We start from the raw sequence: 22,880 nt of genomic DNA, 5'->3' as shown, positions 1-22,880 counted from the left end.
TATATATATATACACACACACACTCTGGTGGTGTGGGCAGTGGCATGAGTGTGAATGTGTGTTTGAGAAAAGAGGGAGAGGCAGCAATGTGTGTGGTATACTGCATCCTACCTCTGGCCACATCAATCATCAGCCTCTTTACGCTACGCGGCACTAAACAAACTCACTCTCTCTCTCTCTCTCTCTCCCTCTCTCTCTCTCTGTCTCCCACCCTCTCTCTCTCTGAACACCACACACACATATCCATCTAAGGCTTCAAGAACTAGTATGAGTGAGAACATGAGAGAGATTTCCCAACCTAATTAGACAGACAGAGAAGGATGGTCAGTTTATAAAATGTCTTTATCTGCGATTTTCTAACGAGGCTGAAAGTAGACTTGGTAGTACATTTGGTGTCATAAAAATCAGTTTTTTTTTTTTTTTACTGGGAACAGTTAGTTCAGCACTGCTCTCCTCTTTTGGCTTGTGTGTGCGTGTGCGTGTGCGCGTGTGTCCGCGTCTGGCTGTGATGTCCTTCCGTTGCCATCCAAAAATCGTGAGTTTTTCGTGACACACTCCTGCGGTTATGTGAGTGTTATGACTCCCGGTCGCTGATGTAACAGCGCTAAATATAACAGAGTGAAAACGTGCATATTGGGACACCACTAAGATTCCACATGGCTGCCAGCATAGAGAAAGCACCTGTTTGTCCTTACATACAAAAAAAAAAAAAAAAGAAAACGAACCCAAAAACCTCCTACCACGTCAAATACATCCTGTTCTTACCAAATCTGAGGAGGGAAAAAAAAAAGAGCTTAAGCCCTATTTTTAGGAGATACGTCTTTTGTTTTAACCCACTGACATGCTTATTTCGGTTCATCATCTAACGGCTAAATCCTTGCGGAGTTGAATCGGGGACATTAGTCAGTGTGTAGAGGAGAGGAATATACTGGGGTGGGGGGGGGGGGGCTCGTCATTACTTGTGATGTGAAATGGGAATTTAAGACAGGATTTCAGTCAGGTGTCAAACGTTTTTGTGTGCTTAGCTCAGCTTTTTCTTTAAACTTCACCTGTCTGTCTGTCTGTCTGTCTTTCTGCTGTCACTGGTTCTGTTCCTGCCGTCATCTGATTTATGACTAATGCCTGTTCCACTGGCCTGTTTACTAAACATACCTCCACTGACTGAGGTTACTTTAAATTTGTAAGTCTTGAGGAAGGCTGTAATGTTATCAACAAAATCTTTTTTAAAGGGCAAGGGGTTGGGGTGGGGGTGTGGGCGTGTGTGTGTGGTTGGGGGGTGGGGGGGGGGCAAATACATGAAAATCAAATATACTTTATTGTTGTTCATTTTCAGGTTGTTGTTTTTTTTTAATAATCAGAATATTGTACATGTGAATTAGCAGATTCTTTTCTCATGACTCAAATCCTGACACGAGTAGGGGCTAAATAAATCTGAACATACAGTTCTGTTTTGCTGTGATGTGGCCAGTTCTGATTAAAAATAGGGTGTAGGACGGAATTACAGTCCCTGTTGACCCAGTGTGTAGGCCAGTCACGAGTCCTCCTTTAGAAAAAAAAAAAAAAAAAAAACGAAGATGGGAAGCGAGGACAGAGCTCCTGTAGGTGCTGGAGTTTGCGCTGTCAGGGAATTCCGGGGCTAAGGTGACGTCAGGTTGAAGGGCGGCGCTGTCGAATGAAAGCTAGTGGGTTGCTTTGTATGTATGTGTGTGTCTGTTTAGCGATAGCGTCGTGGGTTGCTGCCCGAACGAGGCAGTGTGTCCCTTTAAAACAGAGCGCAGCCCAAGCGCAATTCGATCCGTACGTCCAAGAGTGAGAACGAGACCGCTGTCTGTAACGACAGAGAGAAAAATAGCCGAACCTTAACAAAAAAAATACTGATAAAAATATTTTTTTGGCCGACAACTGTTATTCAGTCACCGAGTACGTGAATTGAAGAAAGAAACATTTTTGGATTGTCAGTGGATTATTCTACGGGTTATGGTTATTCGACTGACGAGTATTCCCTTTGCACACAACGAGACAAACTTGCGGATACGACTACAACTGCAGTGAACAGGACAAGACGGAATTCACTGGTACAAATTGGAATGTGTTAGCCCTTCCGTTCCGTGTTGCTGGTGACCGTTTTTGGGGTTCCAGTCATTAATGTCTTACCATTAGGCTATTTGAATGAAGTCTTTGAGTCGGTTTGGTTTTAACATTTAAAATATAGAGTAGGCTCGCCTACCTCGTTTCTCGTTGCTGGCTGACTAACTCGAACACATCCGAGAAATGGGTTTATTTGATCATTCTTAATTCAATCGTTTTTTTTTCCGGTGAAGAAGACTATATGAGTCACTTATCATTAACCATGATAACATACTGTGGAAACTCACGGTTGTAACTCTGAAACATATGCGTGGAACTAAACACAATTAATCTAATTACTCCGACAGATCATCGCTTGAGTTGAAGTTTGGTAGACCTGGAATAGCGACGAGGGACATACGGTCGTTCTTGTTGGAGAAGTTCTAAATCGAGGTAAGCCGCCTTTCTCTATCTCCCCAAACGTAGATTAGCATTCAGTAAACTCGGTTTACCGTGGTATTTCTCTGTCAATTTGGTCACATGTTCTGTACTGATATCAGATCGCTCTGCGTAACTTGAAGTGAAATTTCACAAATGCAGTAACAGAATGAATGTGTTGTAGTAAGTATTGAACCAACCGGAAGATAGGCTCACGCTATTTGTTTTAACCCATTAATGCCTGGGTAAAACTTACTATAGTACCTCTTCGAAATGACTGAGATAATTACATCAATGAAGCGTCTTTTGTCTCAGCTCAAGTGAGACAGTAATTGACATCGTGAGCGATAGGCAGTTCGTCGTTCCCAGTATATTGTCAGGGTTGTTTGAAGTTCGGTTATGGAAGTGTGTGAGATCGGCACTTCAAACACAGTACCCACGTGTGCTCGGAGGAGGGATGGGGGGAGGACCGACTGAAAGAAATCGCTTGTGTAAGGTGATCTCACGCCTTTGTTTGGGAGTATATGGGAGCAGGATAGGACTGCGTGTGGGGCAAGGCAGGGCAGGGCAATAAGACAAGTAAGGCAGTTCTGTAAAATGAATGGATTACCTCACTCGACTCGCAGACACAATAAGACGGCCTGAAAGAAAATCATTTGCATCGTCCCTCCTCGCGACCGGAGGGGGTGGGCTCTTTTGCGTTTGTGTGCGCGGAGTTTTCTACTCGTGGTGTATTGGTTTGGCGAACGTATTTGGCAAAATAGGGGGAATTACTGTCTGACAGGAAAGTTAGCACGAAATCCAAAACTTGTTCGAAGTGTTTAGGCAAATTTGCGTCGATGACAAACGCAAACTCGGTTTGGTTATGCATGACCTCCTTTAATGGGGCTTTTGGGTGACTTTATGGGATGCCATAAAGCGCCTTCTTTTGAGGTAAATATAGGCTATGTTGGCATGGGGTAGGGACATCCCTTTGAACATCGACTTCCGATCAACCAGTGTGATTGACATGGAAACGAGTGGCGTGTTTATTTCTCTTTGAAGTGACAGTCGTAAAATGAAGACTAAAGGCAGCTGACGAGAACTTGCCCTCCTCCTCTTCAGTGTGTTGGATAGGGAGCGTTTGAATCACCCGCCCCCGAACTCTTGTGATCCAAATATGAGTGAATGAACAATCGCCGCCCTTTTGTCATGACGGCAGGATTCTATTAAAGCTGTACGCATCAAAAAAAAAAAGGAAGTCCAGCTATTTCGTGAAGTAAATGTTACACTCTCTGGACTTTGTGTGGTGGGTTTGGCGTCTTTAATTAGAGTATTTTGGGCATATAATTGTGAGGAGCAAGGGTGTGAGGTGTGTGTGTGTGTGTGTTACTGTTAGTGTCAGAGGGTGATAACATGTGCTGTGGGGGAGTGTGAAGTTGGTCAGCTGACCAAATACTTGGAGTGTTTGTGTGTGTGCAGTGGGATGTGTTTTATTGATCATGGCGTTAAAGGTTCATGGTGTGATGACATTGGTGTGGGAAAGAGAAGGTGAGTAATGTAGGTCAGTGTGTTTTTGCCAATTGCTTAGTCACCTGACATCAAAGTTCTGGTTGCTATGGGACCTTGTAACAAAGTTGGACAAAAAGTGTTTGAGACATAACAGTTCTGAGTGTGCGTGTGTGTGTGTGTGTGTCTGTGTATGGTTGTGTTTGTTAACCAGAGGTTGAGAGCTCAGGTGATAGGAGGAGGTTATGTGAAACCCAGCTGTGTGGAATTCGACTGCTGCATGTGAAATCTAGAGCCTGGAAAACACACTTTCAAAGAAGTTCTATACCAGCACGTTTCTCTCTCTCTCTCTCTCTCTCTCTCACATTCTGACTGTTGTTTTGCTCTGCTTGCGTTATTGTTGGTGGATTGCCAGTAACTCTCTTGATGTGGAAGTGAAAGGGAGTTGTACAGACATGCTTACGTGACTCAGACGCACCCAGAAGAGAAAATTCACTTTTTCTTTTGCCGTATTATTTTTCCCTTTGTCACCTTAGCTAAGCTTTCATTACCTCACAACTTGGCAGAACTCGAGTGTTGAGAGGGAGGGGTGTTGAAACTGGCGTAGGAGGTCTAGATATATAGAGAGAAGAGAGTCAGAGAAGGAGGCAGAATGACGGAAACAAAGCCATACATGTTTCTCTGAATCAGTAAACAGAGAACTCAGTTCTTTGGCCCACATGAGCAGTCCAGCGCGTAACATAACAGGCCGACTGCTTATTTGCGTCATATCATGGGGGAGACGAGACAGTGCAGGAATTGTTTCCAGCAACAGTTGTGTTTAACCGTGACCTCTCTCTCTCTCTCTTTCTCTCTCTCTCTCTCTCTCGTTTTCAACCGAGAGAATTTCACCTCAAAAATCCTTTATCTAAATATGGTCAGCAAACTATAAATATAACATTTCCAAGCTGAGAATGTTTGGAATGGTTGGGATTCCACAGTGTCAATCCCGAAAGACTGCCATTCCTCTCTCTCTCTCTCTCTCTCTCTCTCTCTCTCGACTTTCCTCAGGCCAGGAGCCAGCGTTTGGCTCAGTCGACACAGCAACAGTCACCATGGTAACAGAGTCTGTGCTGCCTGGCGTTGGTCCGTTAAGCTTGTTTGTGTATCTGTTTTTTGTTTTGTTTTGTTTTAATCAAGTGGCCTGTGTGTTTGGTTGGTTTGTCTGGTAAGGCAGGTTCTGGGAAGCACAGGTATGTTCTCGCTCAGTAGGAGGGGGATTTTGGGGGTTGGGGGGGTGGGTTGTTATGTTGTGAACACTCAAACCAGGCACACAGTGTTGTACTCTGTTGTGTTCACTGGTTCCAGGAAATGAGGGAGGCAGGGAGTGAGTGCTTTGATGATGTTTTAAGGAATCAAAAATACTGAACCAGTGATGACTAGTGTTCTGTTCCAAAAAATAGCCAACACATACAGGAATTGTGTTTTCTGCTCACTTTTACTGAACATTCATCTTCTCAGATAGAAACAGCATGTTTTTGAAGACTGTCACAAACATTACTCAACGTCTTTCAAGTCTCCTAAATGTTTCACGCTTTGAGTCATTCACACGCACGTACATGCGTACACACTACTGCTGTTTCAGCTTGCCCAGCTGGTGGACAAGTGTCTGTGTGTGTGTGTGTGTTCAGGGCTTTCCTAACTCTGGGGACTCATAACATTGGTGCCGCTTCTTCCAATTCATTTCAGGCCATCCCATCATCTCTCTCTCTCTCTCTCTCTTTTTTTTTCTTTGCCATGGTTCTTTGTTCAAGAAAAATGGGAAGAAACTGTTTTTGCCGCCAGCTCTGAGTTACAGTATACATGAGGGATAGACACTCACACAATGCTATAACAGATAAGCCATTCATAAGCCCTACATCCGTCACGTATGTGTGTGTGTACGTGAACACGTAGTTTCTGTTCCACAGGAAGTCACAATGTCCCCTCCCCATCCCCCCCCCCCCCCTTCAGACACCCCTACCCCACCCCCACCCCTGTCCCCCTACTCTCCACCCCTCATTGGGAGGCCCACTTCCTGTCTCTGACGACATCTTCCTGTCTCATCACAACCAGGCTCTTTTTGTTCTCCTTTTTTCTGTGTAACACATGCACAATTTGGCTACTTGCTGTTGAACTTGTTTTCACACACACGTACACACACACACACACACCAACATTCTGTTTTGTTTCCCCCCATAAGAGTTGACAGTTAAATGATGTTAGAAATTAAAGGCGCTGTCTCAGCTTTCCCCATCTCTCTGCATTTTTTTATTATTTTTTTTCTTTTTCCGATAAAATTTAGATTTCACAGGTGCAGGTCCTTCCGATTTAATTGATAAGTATTTCCATCATTACGCCAAACAGTTCTTTTTTTTTAAACGTGTTTTTCTACCACTGTATCAGATAACATGAGTAATTCTCCTTCATTTACTACCAAGAAGAAAGTGAAAACCACAAATGACGTGTCTGACCAATCAGAGGTAGCTATTAATAGTGACTGACTGCTTAGAAAAGCTTTGGATCCTGTGGTGATGGTTTTGAGTCTTCACATTGCTTTTCCTGTAATGAAAATGCAAGGCAATCAAATTTCCCAACAACGGTGAAATCTTTCTCAACAGTTATTGATAAAATAAAAAAAACACACACACACACACACAAAAAACTCACTCACTCTCACACATATGCTACACATAATGCAGTACTTAAACACTTCTCTAGTCACTAAAGATTTATTTTCTATTTGATCTTTCATGGTGATTGACAGCAATAGCAAAAAAAAAAAAAAAGCTCCGTCCAGGCAAGTGTTTGCCTTTATCACAGTGTGTTGATTTTAACGTCCACCTAGCAGCAGAGCACATGCAGATATGAAATGGGTCAAGGGTCGCTGAAAGAGAATGGTAGTCACGGTAACAGGGAAAGTGAAGTGGAATGAAATGGCAGCATGGGGGGGGGGGGGGCGTGGATTAGCGACTGTGATATTTAGACTTTATTGTAACATTAGGGAAATGTTCTTGCTAGGTCTACCAGATGTTATCATTGTCTGTGTGGATAGTGAAAGTAAAGGCTGTGTGCGTGTGACCTTAGTTGCACTCTGTCGAGGTCGTAATGTACTCTCACTGTGTGTGATGTCTGTGCCTGTTTGCGTGCGTATGCCTCTGTGATCTGAGTATTTGGCTTAGAAGGCAGTAACACCAGTCTGACGGTGTAACCCACATCATCAGTACGTACACACACACACACACACACACACACAGATAAAAAAAAAAAAAATAAGTGAAGAGGGAACAGACGCTGCTCCTGTTTGTGTGACGTGGTGTTTCCTCCCGAGTACGATCCCTATCTGGGGCTGGTTACGTAACGTCCAAATGTGGACACACACTCGCTCACACAAACAGCTCTCCCCCCCCTGCCTCTGCTGCATATTCAGGAACATTCCACCCCCCCCCCTTTTTTTTCCTGCTTATCTTTATCAGTCTCTCCGTCTGTCTCACTGCTACTGTACAGTAGTACTGTTAGTTCACTTTTTCCTCCCCTCCTCTCATCTCTTAATCTCTCTCTGTACTTCTGTTCCCTCTCACTCTGTCACTGTGACCAGTGTGCTTTATATTCTTTCTTTTCCTATCCCTCCTCTCTACCTGTCTGTAACATTTGTCTTGCTAACCGTAGAGCTGTGTCACTGTCCTACTTCCATTTCTCTCTCTCTCTCTCTCTCATGCACACGCACACACACAGAACATTGCTGTGTCTATATTTATCTGCTGAGCTGTCCCCTGTCTGTCTGGTCTGGGCTACGGCTGAAGTGACTTTGTCAGAGGGGATGTTTTGTGTGTGTATGTGTGGTCAGGCACTGGGTAATTGTGGTTACTCTCATCGTCCTCTCTGTGCTTGGCCAGCTATGTCCAACTGAGCTTCCAGTAGACTCTCTTTAACCTTTCTTACTGTGGATTTGGGGTTCTATGAGGTCACCACTGGTTGGGGGTGGGGTATGGTAGTGTCTTCTGTCAGTCATCAGATGTGGGAAACTGGTTCCTCAAAGATCATTTCTGATTGGTCGAGGTTGGCTGACGACGCCTCCAGCATCTTACGTCTGTTTTTTTTGTTTTTTTTAATGTGGACCTGTTAACCATAACAACGGAGTTGATGACTGGAAGAGGGCTTAGATGTTGGTTGTTAGGGGGATTTTGCTAATATAGGGGCACTGCGGGGGAGAATGGGGAAATTTTAAAATTTCGTTTGACGGTGACGTTATAGTTATGTAATTCATTCATCATAGGAGATATGGCTCATATTGTCATCCGTTTGATAACAGGTGAATGTGGATTTGTGTTAGATAATGAGTGCACGTATACACATTCATGTGGAGAAATAATTCTACATCATAGATAGGGAACTTCTAAAATATGTAGTGTTATGTGTTCTGATCCTCTCGTGGGAAATTCTGGATTCCTCCATTCCCTCACCTGGTTGTTTGAAACCATTATGTTGTACTCAGAAATTTCAACGTAACCATTAACCACATAACCGACCGCGGTAGACAGGGCGTATATTTCTTAGCACACATACACCCACTCACGCATAGTCCTTCAGGCCATGCCGCTCTGGCTAGCTGATTCAGTGGTTGCGGATTCCCCCTTTTAGCTTCTTCAAGAAACAAAAAACCCAACCCCTGACATCACATCCTGTTTGTGAAACCCAAACAACGCAGTGCCATCAGTGGCGATGACGTAGCACTCTGAGAAATTCCCGGCCTGTCATTCAACCATGTCGCCCCCAATCACCTGACTGTAAAGGGGCGGAGCTCTGACTTTTTTTGGGGTAAGCCCTTTCCACTCGCTGAGTCACTGGGGGTTCCCCGCTAATACCAGAGATAGCGAGATGCTAAACGAAGCCATGACCACAGCGCTCTATAGTAGGTGGTTAACGATCCATCTCTCTTCTCCTTGCAGTCTTCGCTTGTGTGCGAGTTATCACAGTGATGGAATCTGAAATGATGCCACTTGTAAACTTTATTACCGTGTAGTAGAGAGATGTGGACTGGCTATAGGTGGGCTTCGATGCTTGGAAGCACATTTAGGTATTTGTGAGGAAGTCTTGTGTTGTTCGATTTGCTCCGCGGAGATTAATGTCTCAGTGACTAAAGTTTCACAGACTAAATCTGTCCCCTGTCTAAATGTGACCACATCCTTTGTCTGTAGTGTCTATGGGTGTCTCCATTCCATGTAACCCAGAAGCACACTCCCGTCTTTAACACACTTACTACACACACACACACATCGGAGTCCTTTAATCTGCTCAGCTAGTCTTTCTCGCTCCCTTCCCCCATCCCCACAACCCCCCCCATCCGAGTTTCTCAGGCTTTGTTTTTCCTGTAATGCCGTTTTCACATGTGATAGTTGACTTTCCACACCAGGGCTTTCCTGTGAGAGCAGAGGTCTCTGTTTATCCAGCCATCCCTATACTCTTTCTCTATTGTCTCTGTGTGAGAGCAGCGAGAGTGGGTGTGGATGTTTGAGAGTCGTGGTGGGGGTTGGGGGAGTGTGTGTGTGTGTATGAGAGAGAGAGAGAGAGAGAGTATAATCTCTATGTTTCTTCTAAGTGTAAGTGTACTGAATGACGCTTTAAGTTATGGAGCAATGGTAGCCCTTTCCTGTCATTTTGCACTCACCCCCTTCCTTCCCCTATCCCTGTGATAGTGCACATGAGTCTCTCTCTCTGTCTCTCTCTCTCTCTCTCTCTCTCTGTGGCCTTCTCAACTATTTCTGCTTTCTGTGAGACACTGTGGAGGGAACAAAGCGCTTTCTGTGTCCACAAGTTTTAGTATTGGTTTCATGTCTGCTTTAGACATTAATTCCTGTAAATCACCACAGTAGCGCAAAAGTCACTTCCATCTGTTTTATCTACAGTATCTGTCCATTTCTTTATCTGATGGTACCAACTGTTATAGTTTTATAGTTATCTCCCATAAGTTGAACTACAAACTTCTTCTCTACAGGCTTGCAGAATCCAGCAAAATGGTTGGCCACCAATGCTGAGACTGAACGTGACGCGCATTTGTGACAGTCGCCGCTGGATGCTCATCTGAGAGGTAAAAAACTGTGTGTGTGTGTGTGTGTGTACTTGTATCTGCATGTGTCAGATAGTTAGCTCAGCTGACCACGTTAGACAGCAGTGTGTACTATTTGAGATAGAGGTGGGGGGAAGTGACTGTGTGCTTTGGCGTCACGTTTATTTCAGTCCCCTCTGAAAGCTAAATACAGACAGCCTGAAATATCTCAGCAGGCTTTTAATAGTGAGACGAACAGTGCTACCGAGAGTGGGAGGCCCTGCTTGCTCTGAAATCTCAAAATACACACCACACACTGTATGACTTAGCCTGCTGAGCAATGCAGTCTCAATTACAAACTCAGGGCTTTCATGTGTGTGTATATGTACTTGAAGCTGAATCTGTGCCTTCAGCTTCCGATGAAAAATCTTTTAACTTTATGTACAAGTAGTATCAGTAACATGTATCGATAGTTTGCCTGATCTGAAAGCCGTGTGTGTGTGTGTGCGTAGGCCTCTATGTTTTCACTAAGTGGTACTATGTCTTGAAAAGTCTTTGTCTCTGTGCACATGAGAGCCTTTGTGTGTATGTGTGTGTGTGTGTGTGTGTGTGTTTGGCAGGAATATTTATGCGTTCTGTCTACCTCCCTGTTTGTGTGTGTGTGTGTGCGCGCACATGTGAGAGATGTCCGTGTGTGGGAAGGTGTGTAGGCGTTTGATGGAAGCGCAGCCGGTCCTCTGTCTTGCTCCCCTCTCTGTAAAAAGGTTTAATTTTAGACCCATCTTTTTCCCTTAATCTATCCATCCATCCTGCTCAAGCCTTCTGTTGTTCACCCCCCCCTCCCTCCCCATCTCTCTCTCTGTCCCTCCCTCTCTCCATCATGCCTGGGGTAATGAGATTAGCCTCAGTATATCTCTACAAACATACACATGCAAGGCACACACACAAACACACACAAGCATTCACAAGCACACTTACAAAAATTATACACCACACATACAGAACAGAACAGAACAGTAATACACAAATACACTCACGGTTAAACACAGAGTACAACCCTGGCTTGACTCCAGGGTTTTCTCCACCCCCTCTCTCTCTCTTTCTCTCTATTTGCCTTGGGGCCCCTACTTGGGTAACAATAACCTCAGTGCACTCATCCTATAGGTGAACTCCCAGAACTCCCATCTGTGCCTCTCTCACACAATTCCTTTCTCCACTGGAGATTAGCAGCGCCCTCTTCAGGCCATCCCTGTTACTGCCAGAATACACTAATCCTTTGTTTGAGTAGCTGATCAAAATGATTGGCCCGCTGGTCTTAATTAGCTTGTTCTTTGACTGAAATGGTGAACTAACATACGCAAAAAGGTTTCAGGTGGCATTTGCTCGAGTGAACACACCTCACATTCTCACTCTGTCTCTCTTTTTTTTTTTCTCTCTCCGTCTAGGCTTTGTGCTGAGTAGAAAGCAAACAGAAGCAGTTGCTCTTTTCTCAGTGTTGGTGTGTGGCCTTCTCTGTGCTGCAGTGGAGGGCTTCACACATACGCAGTTACTGTGGTAAGTGTACCAGTCTCTCTCTGTCTCTCTCTCTCTCACTACGAGTTCACTTGGGGAGAACACTGTTCTCCACACTTGCTGGATATATCGAGTCCAGCTGGTCAATTAAGAGATTAGCTGTGCTGATGACTGACAGATTACGCCAGGTTTATAGGGAGATACTCCAGACCATGAGGGACAGATTAAGGGACCGACGTAGGATCTGTTGTGTTGATATGTGTGTGTGTGCCTTTACTTGACAGGCTGGATGCATCACGCAGCGGAGCAGTTTAGCGGGCACAGCACACGGGATCCCTTCCCTCTGGACGGACTGAACCGGGGACCATGGGCTCCCGTGGGCGGCCGCGCCTGGATCCCTCCGTCCAGGTACCATCACTGTCCCACTGTCCTTCTTCAAATCTAACCTGTATATCTGAGGAATATCTGTATATCTGGTGGCGGTTCTCCGTCCTTGATGGATATTGACTTTCAAACTTTACAGAAAAGATGTTAAGCAGTTGTCTCACTCCCCCCCCCCCCCCCCCCTTCTTTTCCCAAGGTGCTCGCCTGGTGTGAACCAACACCAGTTCGTCCCTCATTTACCCCCCAGTCACATGACTGAACTGAACCACCCAAGTAAATTGTTCAACAATGGGTGGGTAATCTACTTAAATACATCCTCAGAATCCTAGTTGTTACATAGCCTGACTTAACCATTTAATAAACCTTCGTGACATGATAAATGATTTTTTCTAACTATATTTGTGTGTGTGTGTGTGTGTGTGGTTCTGTCTCTAGTCTTCTTGTTCGTGGGGGGGATAAGATGGACTTGCCCCAGGCACTGTTGCCAGGGTTACAGAGAGATCTGAGGGCACCTGCAGCCCCTCCCAGGCCATGGGAGCCACCTGGCCAGATGTATGAATCTTTGCCCAATGACCATGCCCGCCTCCACAATGGCTACAATGCCGGGCCTCCGGCACACCCCGCTTCCCGTGCTAGCCAACTGCCCAAGGTGAGGTCTCCAGAAACAGACAATGAGATCATACACTAGAACTGTATTTCAGCCACTTCTGGCTACAATGAGTGTTAAAATGAAAAACTGCCATACATTTTTCGGCATATTTGACTCAATATCAGGTAGGTGTGCACAGAAGAATTGAGTCCTGCTTTTATAGTTGTAGTTTGCAGGTTCTATAACTGATCTTCCTCTCTCTCTCTCTCTCTCAGTATGGGAACACTCACCAGCACCATGGATCAAGGTCTATGGCTCCACTGGGAGAAATGTGGTCTCAGACTCAGCAGGTACAAACCCAAACAAAATTACAGCTTTTCACTCTCATTATGTACATACACTCCAAGACGCACTCACATTCTCAAGCCCAGTCTCGCTCACACACATTCAACCTATTCTACACGACTAACTCTTCTCTCTCTCCGTTTCAGCTGCCCCGTGGCTCTAATATTGGTCAGTTGAAGCGGCCTGCACCATCTCTAGGGGAACACTCAGTGATTCAACCTACCCCTCCCCCATCCTTGCAGAGGCAAGCTGATGACTGCCCCAGCCCCAATAAAAGAAAGAGGAGCTCTGAACAGGTCTGTACCACCACTAACACGTGCTTTGTCGGCCATATACCCAGTCTACCACGCCTTTCAATAAGCTGTAAAATGTCAAAAGCTAAATCAAGTTTCGCTCTCCGCGGTCTCATTCAGTGACATTAAGTTATAGTTGACTTGTCTGAAGTCACAGCTGGTGCTTTTCTAAAGGGCAAGTGTGTCTCTCTTGGTTTTTTTGGCAGGTTTCACATCCTGGTATGCAGTGTTTTTCTGGTCCACTGGGACCTTCTCTGCCCCACCTTCAGCATCAGCAACAACATCATCACTATCCTCCTCCCAAACCAGGCTTCTGGAACCCCCTGCAGAAGACGGCCACATCCTGGAATCCTTCCGACCGCAAAAATAGCTCTGTCGAATTCCAGGTCAGTGTCGCTTTCACTGACAACCAATTTGGCCTCCACCAGTCACAATCAAATAGAGACTGTTATATAGTTTTTCACTTGCTATTTTCTTTTGTCTATGTAGTCTGTTAAATAATACTGCTCATCTTTGTTATAATATTTTGTGTATCAAGCAAACATAAGTACCATGATATGACACATTCCTTCAATTGCTTACCTATTGTTCCTCTCTCTAGACACAGGATTCAGCGAAGTCAAGCATGGGAGGATATACCTATACACCACCACCTCCAACCCCATCACCTATTTCTCCATCTCCCATCACTTCCCCAGGGGGCTATGGACAGGGGCGAGGTCCTCCACCCCAATCCCATAAGCCCTCTCAACCACCTAAAGCTCTGGGAGCCCCATCACATGACCCTCACCTCCATCTGGCATACCCCTACCAAAATAATAAACCTGCCCTCACCCAAACTCGTGTGGAACACAGAGGCACACACCCTCAGAGGAGCCAGGAAATGGAAATGAGTCGACCCAGCGCCCAGGTCCCTCCACCACCTCCACCTCCATCAAAAGGAGACAGGGAACACCCAATGCCCTCACCAGCAAGCCTCACCTCCGTGCCTTACAGTCACCCCCACTTCCAGCCCCACCCTGGGCTGACCCATAGCGGGACTCCTGCCAGCTCCAGAGCTCCGGCCATAGTACCTCAGCACAGCATTCATGAGCCCTGGAGGATTCAAGCCAGACCTGCGGACCGCACCCCTGTGAGTTACTAAGCCTGGAAATACAACACAATATTTTATAATCTGGCTTTGTTGTAAGTTAAACACATTTTTCCAGTTGAGTCTTGTGACTCAACTGGAAAATAGACTAGATATTAGTAATAGAGTGCTTGTTTCCATTCGTAAATTACAAGATATTGTCTGTATGATTGTTGTGGTTAAAATCCACGTTCCGTGACTGAAGAAGTGAAGATCAGATAAAAGTTCTGAATTACTTTAACGATAACCAAACTTACATACGTGTTTATCCCATAGGATTCTGGTCAGTACCGACCATCTCTGGAACCTCAGGGTCCCCCATCTCTGCGGCAGCAGAGCCAGATTAGGGAGAGAAGAGATCCACTTACGACGTCCCAGGGTGTGAGTCCCCCCCAGGTGCCAACACGTACGCCAGTCATCACCCCTAACCCACCTTGCATGGAGAATATGACCCACAGTGGGGTCAACCTCTACAGCAACAACAGTAGTGTGGGCTGTGTTCAGACAAGGCATACAGCGCCCTCTGCTGTTTGCTCTCCTACTAACAGAACCTTGAGGCCTACAGACATGCCTTCAGACCAAGTGAGCAGACCCCTAAAGCACCTGGGGTATCAGGGAACCAATCAAGGGCCCATCATTCACTCCAACAGCAATCCCAAATCTGGGCCACCTCCAACAAATATTCGCAAAGTGCAGGAGAGGCCCCACTACACCCCTGTAGTCTCCTCTGCCCCTTCCTCCCTCAGCTCAGGATTCCAGAGAACAGGGGAGAGTGTCATCACCAGCAGAGCCTCCAATACTGTTCCACAGGTCAGCAGCTCACCCTTACAGCACCCTGCACCCAAAAAGACCTCTCCAATGCACCAACCTCCGCCGGCACCCATCAATAGCTCACCCCCGCACCAACCCACAACCCCCACAACACCCACTAGCACCTCTTACCCCCAACTGGATCCCAAGACAGCCCCAGGTACTCCACAGGCAACTACAATGGCTCCCTCCTACCCGCACCGTTGCCCTCTGCCAGCCACTTCTAGCCCTCCATCCATTGAGGAGGCTCTAAACAAGCTAGATGCAGAACTACAGGGCATGCATGCTGAGGAAAAGAGGAGATATCAGGAGAGAGAGAGGGAGGGGGAGAGGAGGAAGAAGAGGATGGAGAAAAAGGAGGTGGAAATGAAAGCATCTGAGGAGTCAGCTATTGAAAGTCTGGATCGTTTGATGCCTAAAAGCACTGCTGATCCACCTCCTCCTCGCCTCTCGCCTGCTAACTCCTCCTCAGCCTCACCCCCTGGCCAGCCCTCACCCACCTATCCCTGGCTAAGTCGAGGCGGAGTGCCACCACGTCTGGTTGGATCCCTGGAGCGTTCCCGGCCACCTCCTCTCACACCTCAGACAGAATATGCCCGTGAGAAGCAACGACAGAGAGAGAGGTCAAGCAATGCGGCAGCCATGCTGAATCCCACATCCCGAATTATCTCAGGAATCTCTACCAAACCCACCCAAATCCTCTCCAACATGATGCAACGGACCTCCAGTCCACCCAAAGACTCCCCAGTGGAAAAACGCCCAGATCAGGCTGGCACTGTAGGAGCCATTCCCAACCCTCCTCCTCTCAGAGAGCCACCCAAACTCTACCAGGCCTTCCCCAGGGACACTCTACCCCCTTGCCCAGCAACTAGCACCACTCTACATAAACGTTTATCGAGTGGAGGTCTGGGAAGTCTGGGAAGCAGTGCCAGCAGCCTCAGTAGTGATTCAGATGGTGCCCAATTTGAGGAAGAGCCATCTGAACTTTTGCCTGATGGTCTGGCTAACATCATGAAGATGTTGGACGAGTCCATTAAGAAGGAGGAGGAACTGTACTCTGAGAATGGAGGCAGAGTTGGGGCAGATGCAACTTTCCCAGTCAGTGTCACACCCATGAAGAGCTACCTGTGTGCCCCGGACTTGATGCCGGCTCTCAAACAGCCCCCCATGGAGGATTATGGCACAGATTTGCATGCTAGCCCACCTGTGCTAAGTAGACAAGGCTCTCTGGCATCCCCCTGCAGCCGCACGTCTTCTCTCTGTGAGGAAGATGAGGAGACATTCAGGATTATCCCTAAGCCTGCCAACACCCAATCCCAAGACACTGGGTCTGGTGTGACAGGAACTAACTATCGTCATAGTGACCTGGCTAAGCTGTATGGCCTTCCAGAAGCAACAAAGAGTGAGTGTGAGGAAGACGATGAAGAGGCAGAAAGAGACGATGAAACGCCATCTTACTCCCCACCACCTCAGAGGCCACACCTCCATCAGACTGGTGTGAACAGCATGTTTAAGAACCTGGCCACTGTCCTGGAGAGCCAGAAATACGCCTACCGTGGTGGGCCATTTGGCCGTCCACCTCCTTCTGCTTTGGGCGGAATAAAATACTCCTCCTCACTCTCGCTGGGTCCAGACATTTGTAGGCAGCAGCAGAGCACCTCTCCCACATCCGGCTCAACCAATCATCCTGGCTTCAGCAGCCCAAACCCACCCCCAACAAACTCTACCTCAAGACATCTCCATCCCCTCTCTCCATCAAACGTTGCAACAGAGAAACAGGGAGAGGCCAGAATGAGCCAGACAGATCTCTGGGACGATGAGAAAGAAGACTTGAGAGAGGAACGTCATGGAGCAAAGGATTCTGGTCTTGTGGAAGACTGCACAGAAGTAGTTAGGCAGCCCAAGCTAACCACCATCTCTGAGTCATCCCTGGCTGAGTTGGCAGACAGTTGTGAAGAAATATTGAACCGACGTGTACTCTCCTCAAAGACTTCTGAACGGATGAGGGGGGACCTGCAGGACACACACAAACACGAAAAAGATAGGAACCGAGATAGGGAACGAGAGAGAGACAAAAAACATAAGCATAGTAGTAGCAGCAGCAGCAAGAGACACGAGGACAGGAAAGAGAGGAAGAAAAAGCACAGAGAAAAACGAGAAGAGGCATCTCACTCTTCTTCATCCTCCTCTTCTTCGAGCTCCAGCCGACGACACAAAGAAGGCAAACCCCACAAAGAGAAAAAGAACAGACAGATTCTGGGAAATCTTGACCTCCAAAGCAAGGAGATCCGAGAGAAAGAGAAAACAAGGGTAAGAGAAGATGAGAGAAAGAAAAGGAAAGAGGAGGGCAGTCGATTGCCAGATGAGGGGGAGGAATGGGTTTCGCAGAGCAAGGACAAGAATAAGACGTCCTCAGAACCTTCATCATCTTCATCTTCCTCAATGGGTACATCGGACTTCATGAAATTGAAGGCTCTGTCAGATGGACCGCCCAAAGAGCTGAAAATTCGACTGATAAAAGTAGAGAGTGGTGACAGAGAGACCTTCATTGCCTCAGAGGTAGAGGAGAAGAGAATCCCACTGGAGGAGATCACCATTAAGAACTCAGCTGCGGAGGTCATCAGGGCCTGCAAGTAAGTGAGGGCAATACCAGGGAAAATAGATGTTCAAATATATCTGAATATATCTTTGCTTCCAAGAAAGTTTAATAGTGAATTTTTTGTTAGCTCAACAAGCTCTATACATCTATGAACTGTTGGAATACATCTGAGTCTGTTCGTAACTAGCCTTCTCCCTTTTGAAGTGTAAAAGGATGTGTTTAAGATTCAGACAAGAGGGAGTAACACTAGCCTCAAAGGACTGGGGTTAAGGCTGACCACTGTTCTGTCTGTGAAAATTATTGTATGATGGTATGTGGTGTGATTATGGGCTACATATGTCTCTTGTCCCATCTCAGGGGAGCACGTGTGAAGGGGAAATTTAAGGAGTCCTTCCTTATGCCTTCCTTCTCTGTGAAACCCGTCACACCAGAGCAGCCAATCCCACGAGAGAAACTCAATCCTCCTACACCCAGCATTTACGTGAGTACAGACAGGCGTTCTAATAAATGCAGTTACAGATTGATGAATCAATTTACTATGCAGTCACCATTGGTTGGGATATGCTGTTATCTGTGTGTTTACTGCCACCTGGTGGATATGTACAAAATTGTGTTAATTTGACTTTAATTATTGCATCAAACTGGTTCTCTAACGTGTCTATCCTTGCTTGTCTGCAGCTGGAGAGTAAGAGAGATGCCTTCTCCCCAGTGCTGCTGCAGTTCTGCACTGACCCCAAAAACCCCATCACTGTCATCAGGGGCCTGGCTGGCTCCCTCAGACTCAGTGAGTCAAATTCATATGCTATAAACTACTCACTAAATAAATTAAACTACTACTATAAATTACTCAAAATACTTCACTCTGTATATCACTACCTCAATGACTGTTGTAATAATGAACTTATGGAGTCAAGTTCATCTTCTTAAAGTCCCATGACAACAATACTTAGGGTGTATGTCTTAGTTGCTAATGAGAGGTCTGCAAAGGCAGCATTTTAAATCATCTAATGTACATCTTTAACACAACTGTATGATGTAATCGCTGTCGAACCAGAGTTTCTTAATAAGCTATCCTGTAAGGTTCCATTTTGGTTTCAGATGCTATCTACATAGGCACTAGGTATTGAGACGTACCCTTGGTATTTACGAACAGGTTTCATTGGGGGTAAAAACCTACATTTCTACTGACACTACTCTGAGCATCAGTGATATGATATGACTCTTATCTATGGTCAGATTTGGGGCTGTTCTCCACCAAGTCCCTGGTTGAGGCGAATGCGGATCAGCCAGTGGAGGTGCGGACACAGGTGCAACAGGCAGCTGATGAGAACTGGGACCCCAGTGGCACAGGACAGACCTGGCCCTGCGAGAGCAGTCGATCACACACTACAATCGCCAAATATGCCCAGTATCAGGCCTCCAGCTTCCAGGAGAGCCTACAGGTATTTATTTACATAGACACACACATACATGGTTTGCATTACCTTTTGGTTAATGCCCTTAGTGCATTTGTTTCAAATAATAATTTAAAATAACAATCAATTTAGTTGATAGTAGAAACACAGATATTGATAGTGCTGCACTTGTAAGTCACAGGAGAATAGCATGGAGGTAAACCCTCAATTGCAATTCATTCATTTTAATCATGTGGTTTCATGCGGATTTGCAGGAGGAGAAAGGCAGTGATGATGAGGATGATGACGAAGACGTTAAGAAGCCAACCAATACCTTGGAGACAAGCGGCTCTTCTGGCACAGGATCCAGGTACGATATTTACCACTCAATCCATCCAAAAATACCTCGTCTGCTTTGTGTTACATGGTATCCACCATCTCACGAGCAAAGTTTAATTCTGCCATTTTGGTCAAAAAGTCTGCATTTACATCAAGATTATTCAAGGTATACTGTAATCAGTTTCTGTATCCCTCTCGAGTTGTTTTGTAATGAGATGCTGTATATAAGCAGTGGGAACTATCTAATGATATCCATTTCCATACCATCTTTAGTTCGGATCAGAAACCAGTGGGAAAAATCATTAAATTCGGCACCAACATTGACCTATCAGATCCCAAACGGTAAGAATGAAGTCAACGAATGCACTTCAGCTGCTCAAAGCAGCCTGAGTAGAACTATGCAGTTGCAATGTATTTTTTCCATGTTTTCAGAAACTTTTTGCAGGCTTTGTCTTGCTGACCTCTACTGCTCAATAAGTAAATTGCAACTTCCACTGAAACCTAGATTAATACTCTGTAGCACTGAAATATTTAACATTAGGCAGTTTAAGAATTTTTCGAAAAAAAGTTTATGCAACATGGTGATAATCTATGGATATGCAGCCTTTTGCAAACCCAAGAAACTTATTTAAGTAGTGTGAGTAATGTGAAACTAAACCCATTTCCTTTTTTTTTTGTGCTCAGGTGGAAGCCTCAGCTGCAAGAGCTGCAGAAACTGCCAGCGTTCATGCGGGTGTCGTCCAGTGGGAATATGCTGAGTCATGTTGGCCACACCATTTTGGGCATGAACACAGTCCAACTCTATATGAAGGTCCCTGGTAGCCGGACACCAGGTATCTATATGTTTGCATTTGTAGAACTGAAGAAGATTTTCAAGGTTCTGTTAGCAACAACTCTAACATTATGTAGATGAGTCGTTTTATTCGATATTAATATCAGTGTTGTGTTTTCACAGGACACCAGGAGAATAATAACTTTTGCTCAGTGAACATTAATATTGGACCCGGAGACTGTGAATGGTTTGCCGTTCATGATAACTACTGGGAGGCCATAAACGACTTCTGTGAAAAGTAAGCTCCTCACTTCATCATATATACTGTCTGTCCTGTCTCTCTATCATCACATGAACACCATCATTTTAAAGTGCATCCTGCAATTTCAAATGATGCATTACATTCAAATGATTGTGAGTTAGTTAAATTGTCTAAATGCATGGTGTAAGACGGCAAAGGAACAGTTAGGACAGAATTTGTTGAGGCATTAAGTGGTTTCCTGAAATCGTGAACAGTTTTTGCATTCTCTGTGATTTGATCTGTATTAGGCATGGGGTGGATTACTTGACGGGTGCATGGTGGCCAGTTCTAGAGGACTTGTATCGTTCCAATATCCCTGTGTACCGATTCATCCAGCGGCCCGGCGATCTAGTATGGATCAATGCCGGCACTGTGCACTGGGTCCAGGCAGTGGGTTGGTGTAACAACATTGCCTGGAATGTGGGACCACTTAATGGTGAGTGTAGCCCCCTAGTGGCAGATCTGCACATCACACCGTAACGCGTCAACATTTGGACTTTGGTATATCAGCTTATGATGCTACATATGAACGGATGTCTTATTTTTAGCATACCAGTACCAGCTGGCCTTGGAGCGTTTTGAGTGGAACGAGGTGAAGAAAGTCAAGTCCATCGTTCCTATGATTCACGTGTCCTGGAACGTGGCCCGCAATGTCAAAGTCACCGACGCCCACACATACAAAATGATAAAGTACGGAACCAGTATTACAATGACAAAAATATATTTCTGTTTTAATAGTATTGATTCGAACTTATCTGTATGAAATTCAGATCAATCAAATGAGGCTAGTTTAGGACATGTGATATTACGTACAGAGGTATGCTAAGATATATTAATCATACTTTTTGAAATTCTTTAAAAAAAAAAAAAAAAAAAAAACTAATTCAAAACAAACATTAACTGTTACATAATTCACCATAACCAAAACATTCTCTCTCTTTCAGACACTGTCTCCTACAATCCATCAAACACATTCAGATTCTGAGGGACCAGTTGGTAGCAGCAGGAAAAAAGATTTCGTACCAGAGCCGAGTGAAGGATGAGCCTGCCTACTACTGCAACGAGTGTGACGTATGTACATTTCTAAAAACCTCTCTCCAGCTTGCCAAACTTCTGTGCCCCTTCTTGCAAGTGGTCTAGTAAGATAAAATGTCTAAAACCTTGAATGTGACCTCAACATGCACTAATCTGTAGCTGTAAACCAAATCTACATATCGCTGTACTCAAATGTGCCCCAGTCAGTTCTTTTATTAATTTTGCATGCAAAAAGTTATTAGCCTGACGTCACATAGGTAAGGTAAACGTGTACGAGGACTTAAAGTGTGTGTTTTCCCCGTGTGTGTGTGTAGGTGGAGGTGTTCAACTTGCTATTTGTGACCAGTGAGAACGGCAGTAAGAAAACATACGTGGTGCACTGTGAGGATTGTGCCAGGGAGCGCAGCCCAAACCTCTCCAACGTGGTGGTGTTAGAGCAGTACCGCACAGAGGAGCTGATGACCGTCTATGACAACTTTGGCCTGGTAAGAAAGAGAGAGAGAGAGAGAGAAACACTCGCTCACGTGAACTCAAAAAGCTGAGGGGTATATCACAAGACTCTGATTAGTCAATTCGTTAGATTACACTACGCTAAAGTTAAAGACTGCATGCATAAGTGTAAGTAGGGAACGAGGGGGTGGGGGTGGGGGTGGGAATGCGTCAGTAATTATTTGACTAATGCACACAATGCAGAACAGCTTCGTTCAGCTGTTGGGTACAGTCATGACCTAGATGATAAGCTCTCCAGTTTTATTGCTTGTACACAATACTTAACTTGTTATACTTACTTGTGTTTAATACCTGTATTTCATATTTGTTCCTCTGTCTGTTCTTAGGCTTCTGCGCCCAGTTCAAGGTGAGGACCAATCTTCCTCCCCAGCCTCACAGCCATAACCAAAACTCCTGCCTGACAGGACAACACAACTTGTTGATTTTAGTAACTTTAGTCTTTTTTTTTTTTTTTAATAATTTAAAGTTTAAACTACTACTACTACTGCTAATACTTGTTGAACAGCCAATCGAAAACCAGTTTACTCGGCATTGTTTACAATACCAATCAGCCAATAAGACTAGTTTACTCCTGTTGGTCCAAACTACCAGCCTGTGATGGGTGCTGAGGGACTTGAAATTAGACAGTAGTTACTGCTGTCAAGTCAACAGCTGTGGAGTTGACTATCTCAATGGCATGTTTGTTTTCTTTGTTTTTCCTTTCAGATTATTACTTCTCTTATTTTATGTCTTGAATACTGAAATTTGTAAATGCTGTTTATATTTTTTGTGAGGTGCTGTTTTTTTTCTTTTTCTTTTGTTTTGTTTTTTA

The 22,880-nt window shown here is 45.2% G+C and overlaps 1 protein-coding gene across 1 annotated transcript; it reads left to right on the top strand.

Annotated features, from left to right (window-relative positions):
• The first annotated feature begins 1,788 nt into the window (after positions 1–1,788).
• Positions 1,789–22,754, top strand: kdm6ba (lysine (K)-specific demethylase 6B, a). Its single transcript, XM_030780887.1, has 24 exons — positions 1,789–2,075; positions 2,436–2,520; positions 10,007–10,099; positions 11,503–11,611; positions 11,854–11,977; positions 12,150–12,245; positions 12,389–12,602; positions 12,818–12,892; positions 13,034–13,183; positions 13,387–13,566; positions 13,788–14,312; positions 14,586–17,752; positions 18,076–18,199; positions 18,397–18,502; positions 18,955–19,160; positions 19,388–19,482; positions 19,725–19,793; positions 20,136–20,284; positions 20,407–20,521; positions 20,773–20,960; positions 21,073–21,214; positions 21,469–21,595; positions 21,874–22,044; positions 22,396–22,754. The coding sequence occupies exons 5-24, from the start codon at positions 11,859–11,861 to the stop codon at positions 22,417–22,419; spliced, it is 6,042 nt and encodes a 2,013-aa protein (XP_030636747.1). The 5' UTR covers positions 1,789–2,075; positions 2,436–2,520; positions 10,007–10,099; positions 11,503–11,611; positions 11,854–11,858; the 3' UTR covers positions 22,420–22,754.
• Positions 22,755–22,880: the final 126 nt, after the last annotated feature.

The sequence above is a fragment of the Chanos chanos genome, chromosome 7, assembly GCF_902362185.1.
Source record: "Chanos chanos chromosome 7, fChaCha1.1, whole genome shotgun sequence".
In the NCBI taxonomy this organism is placed as follows: Eukaryota; Metazoa; Chordata; class Actinopteri; order Gonorynchiformes; family Chanidae; genus Chanos; species Chanos chanos.
This window is presented reverse-complemented; position numbering and strand designations above follow the sequence as displayed.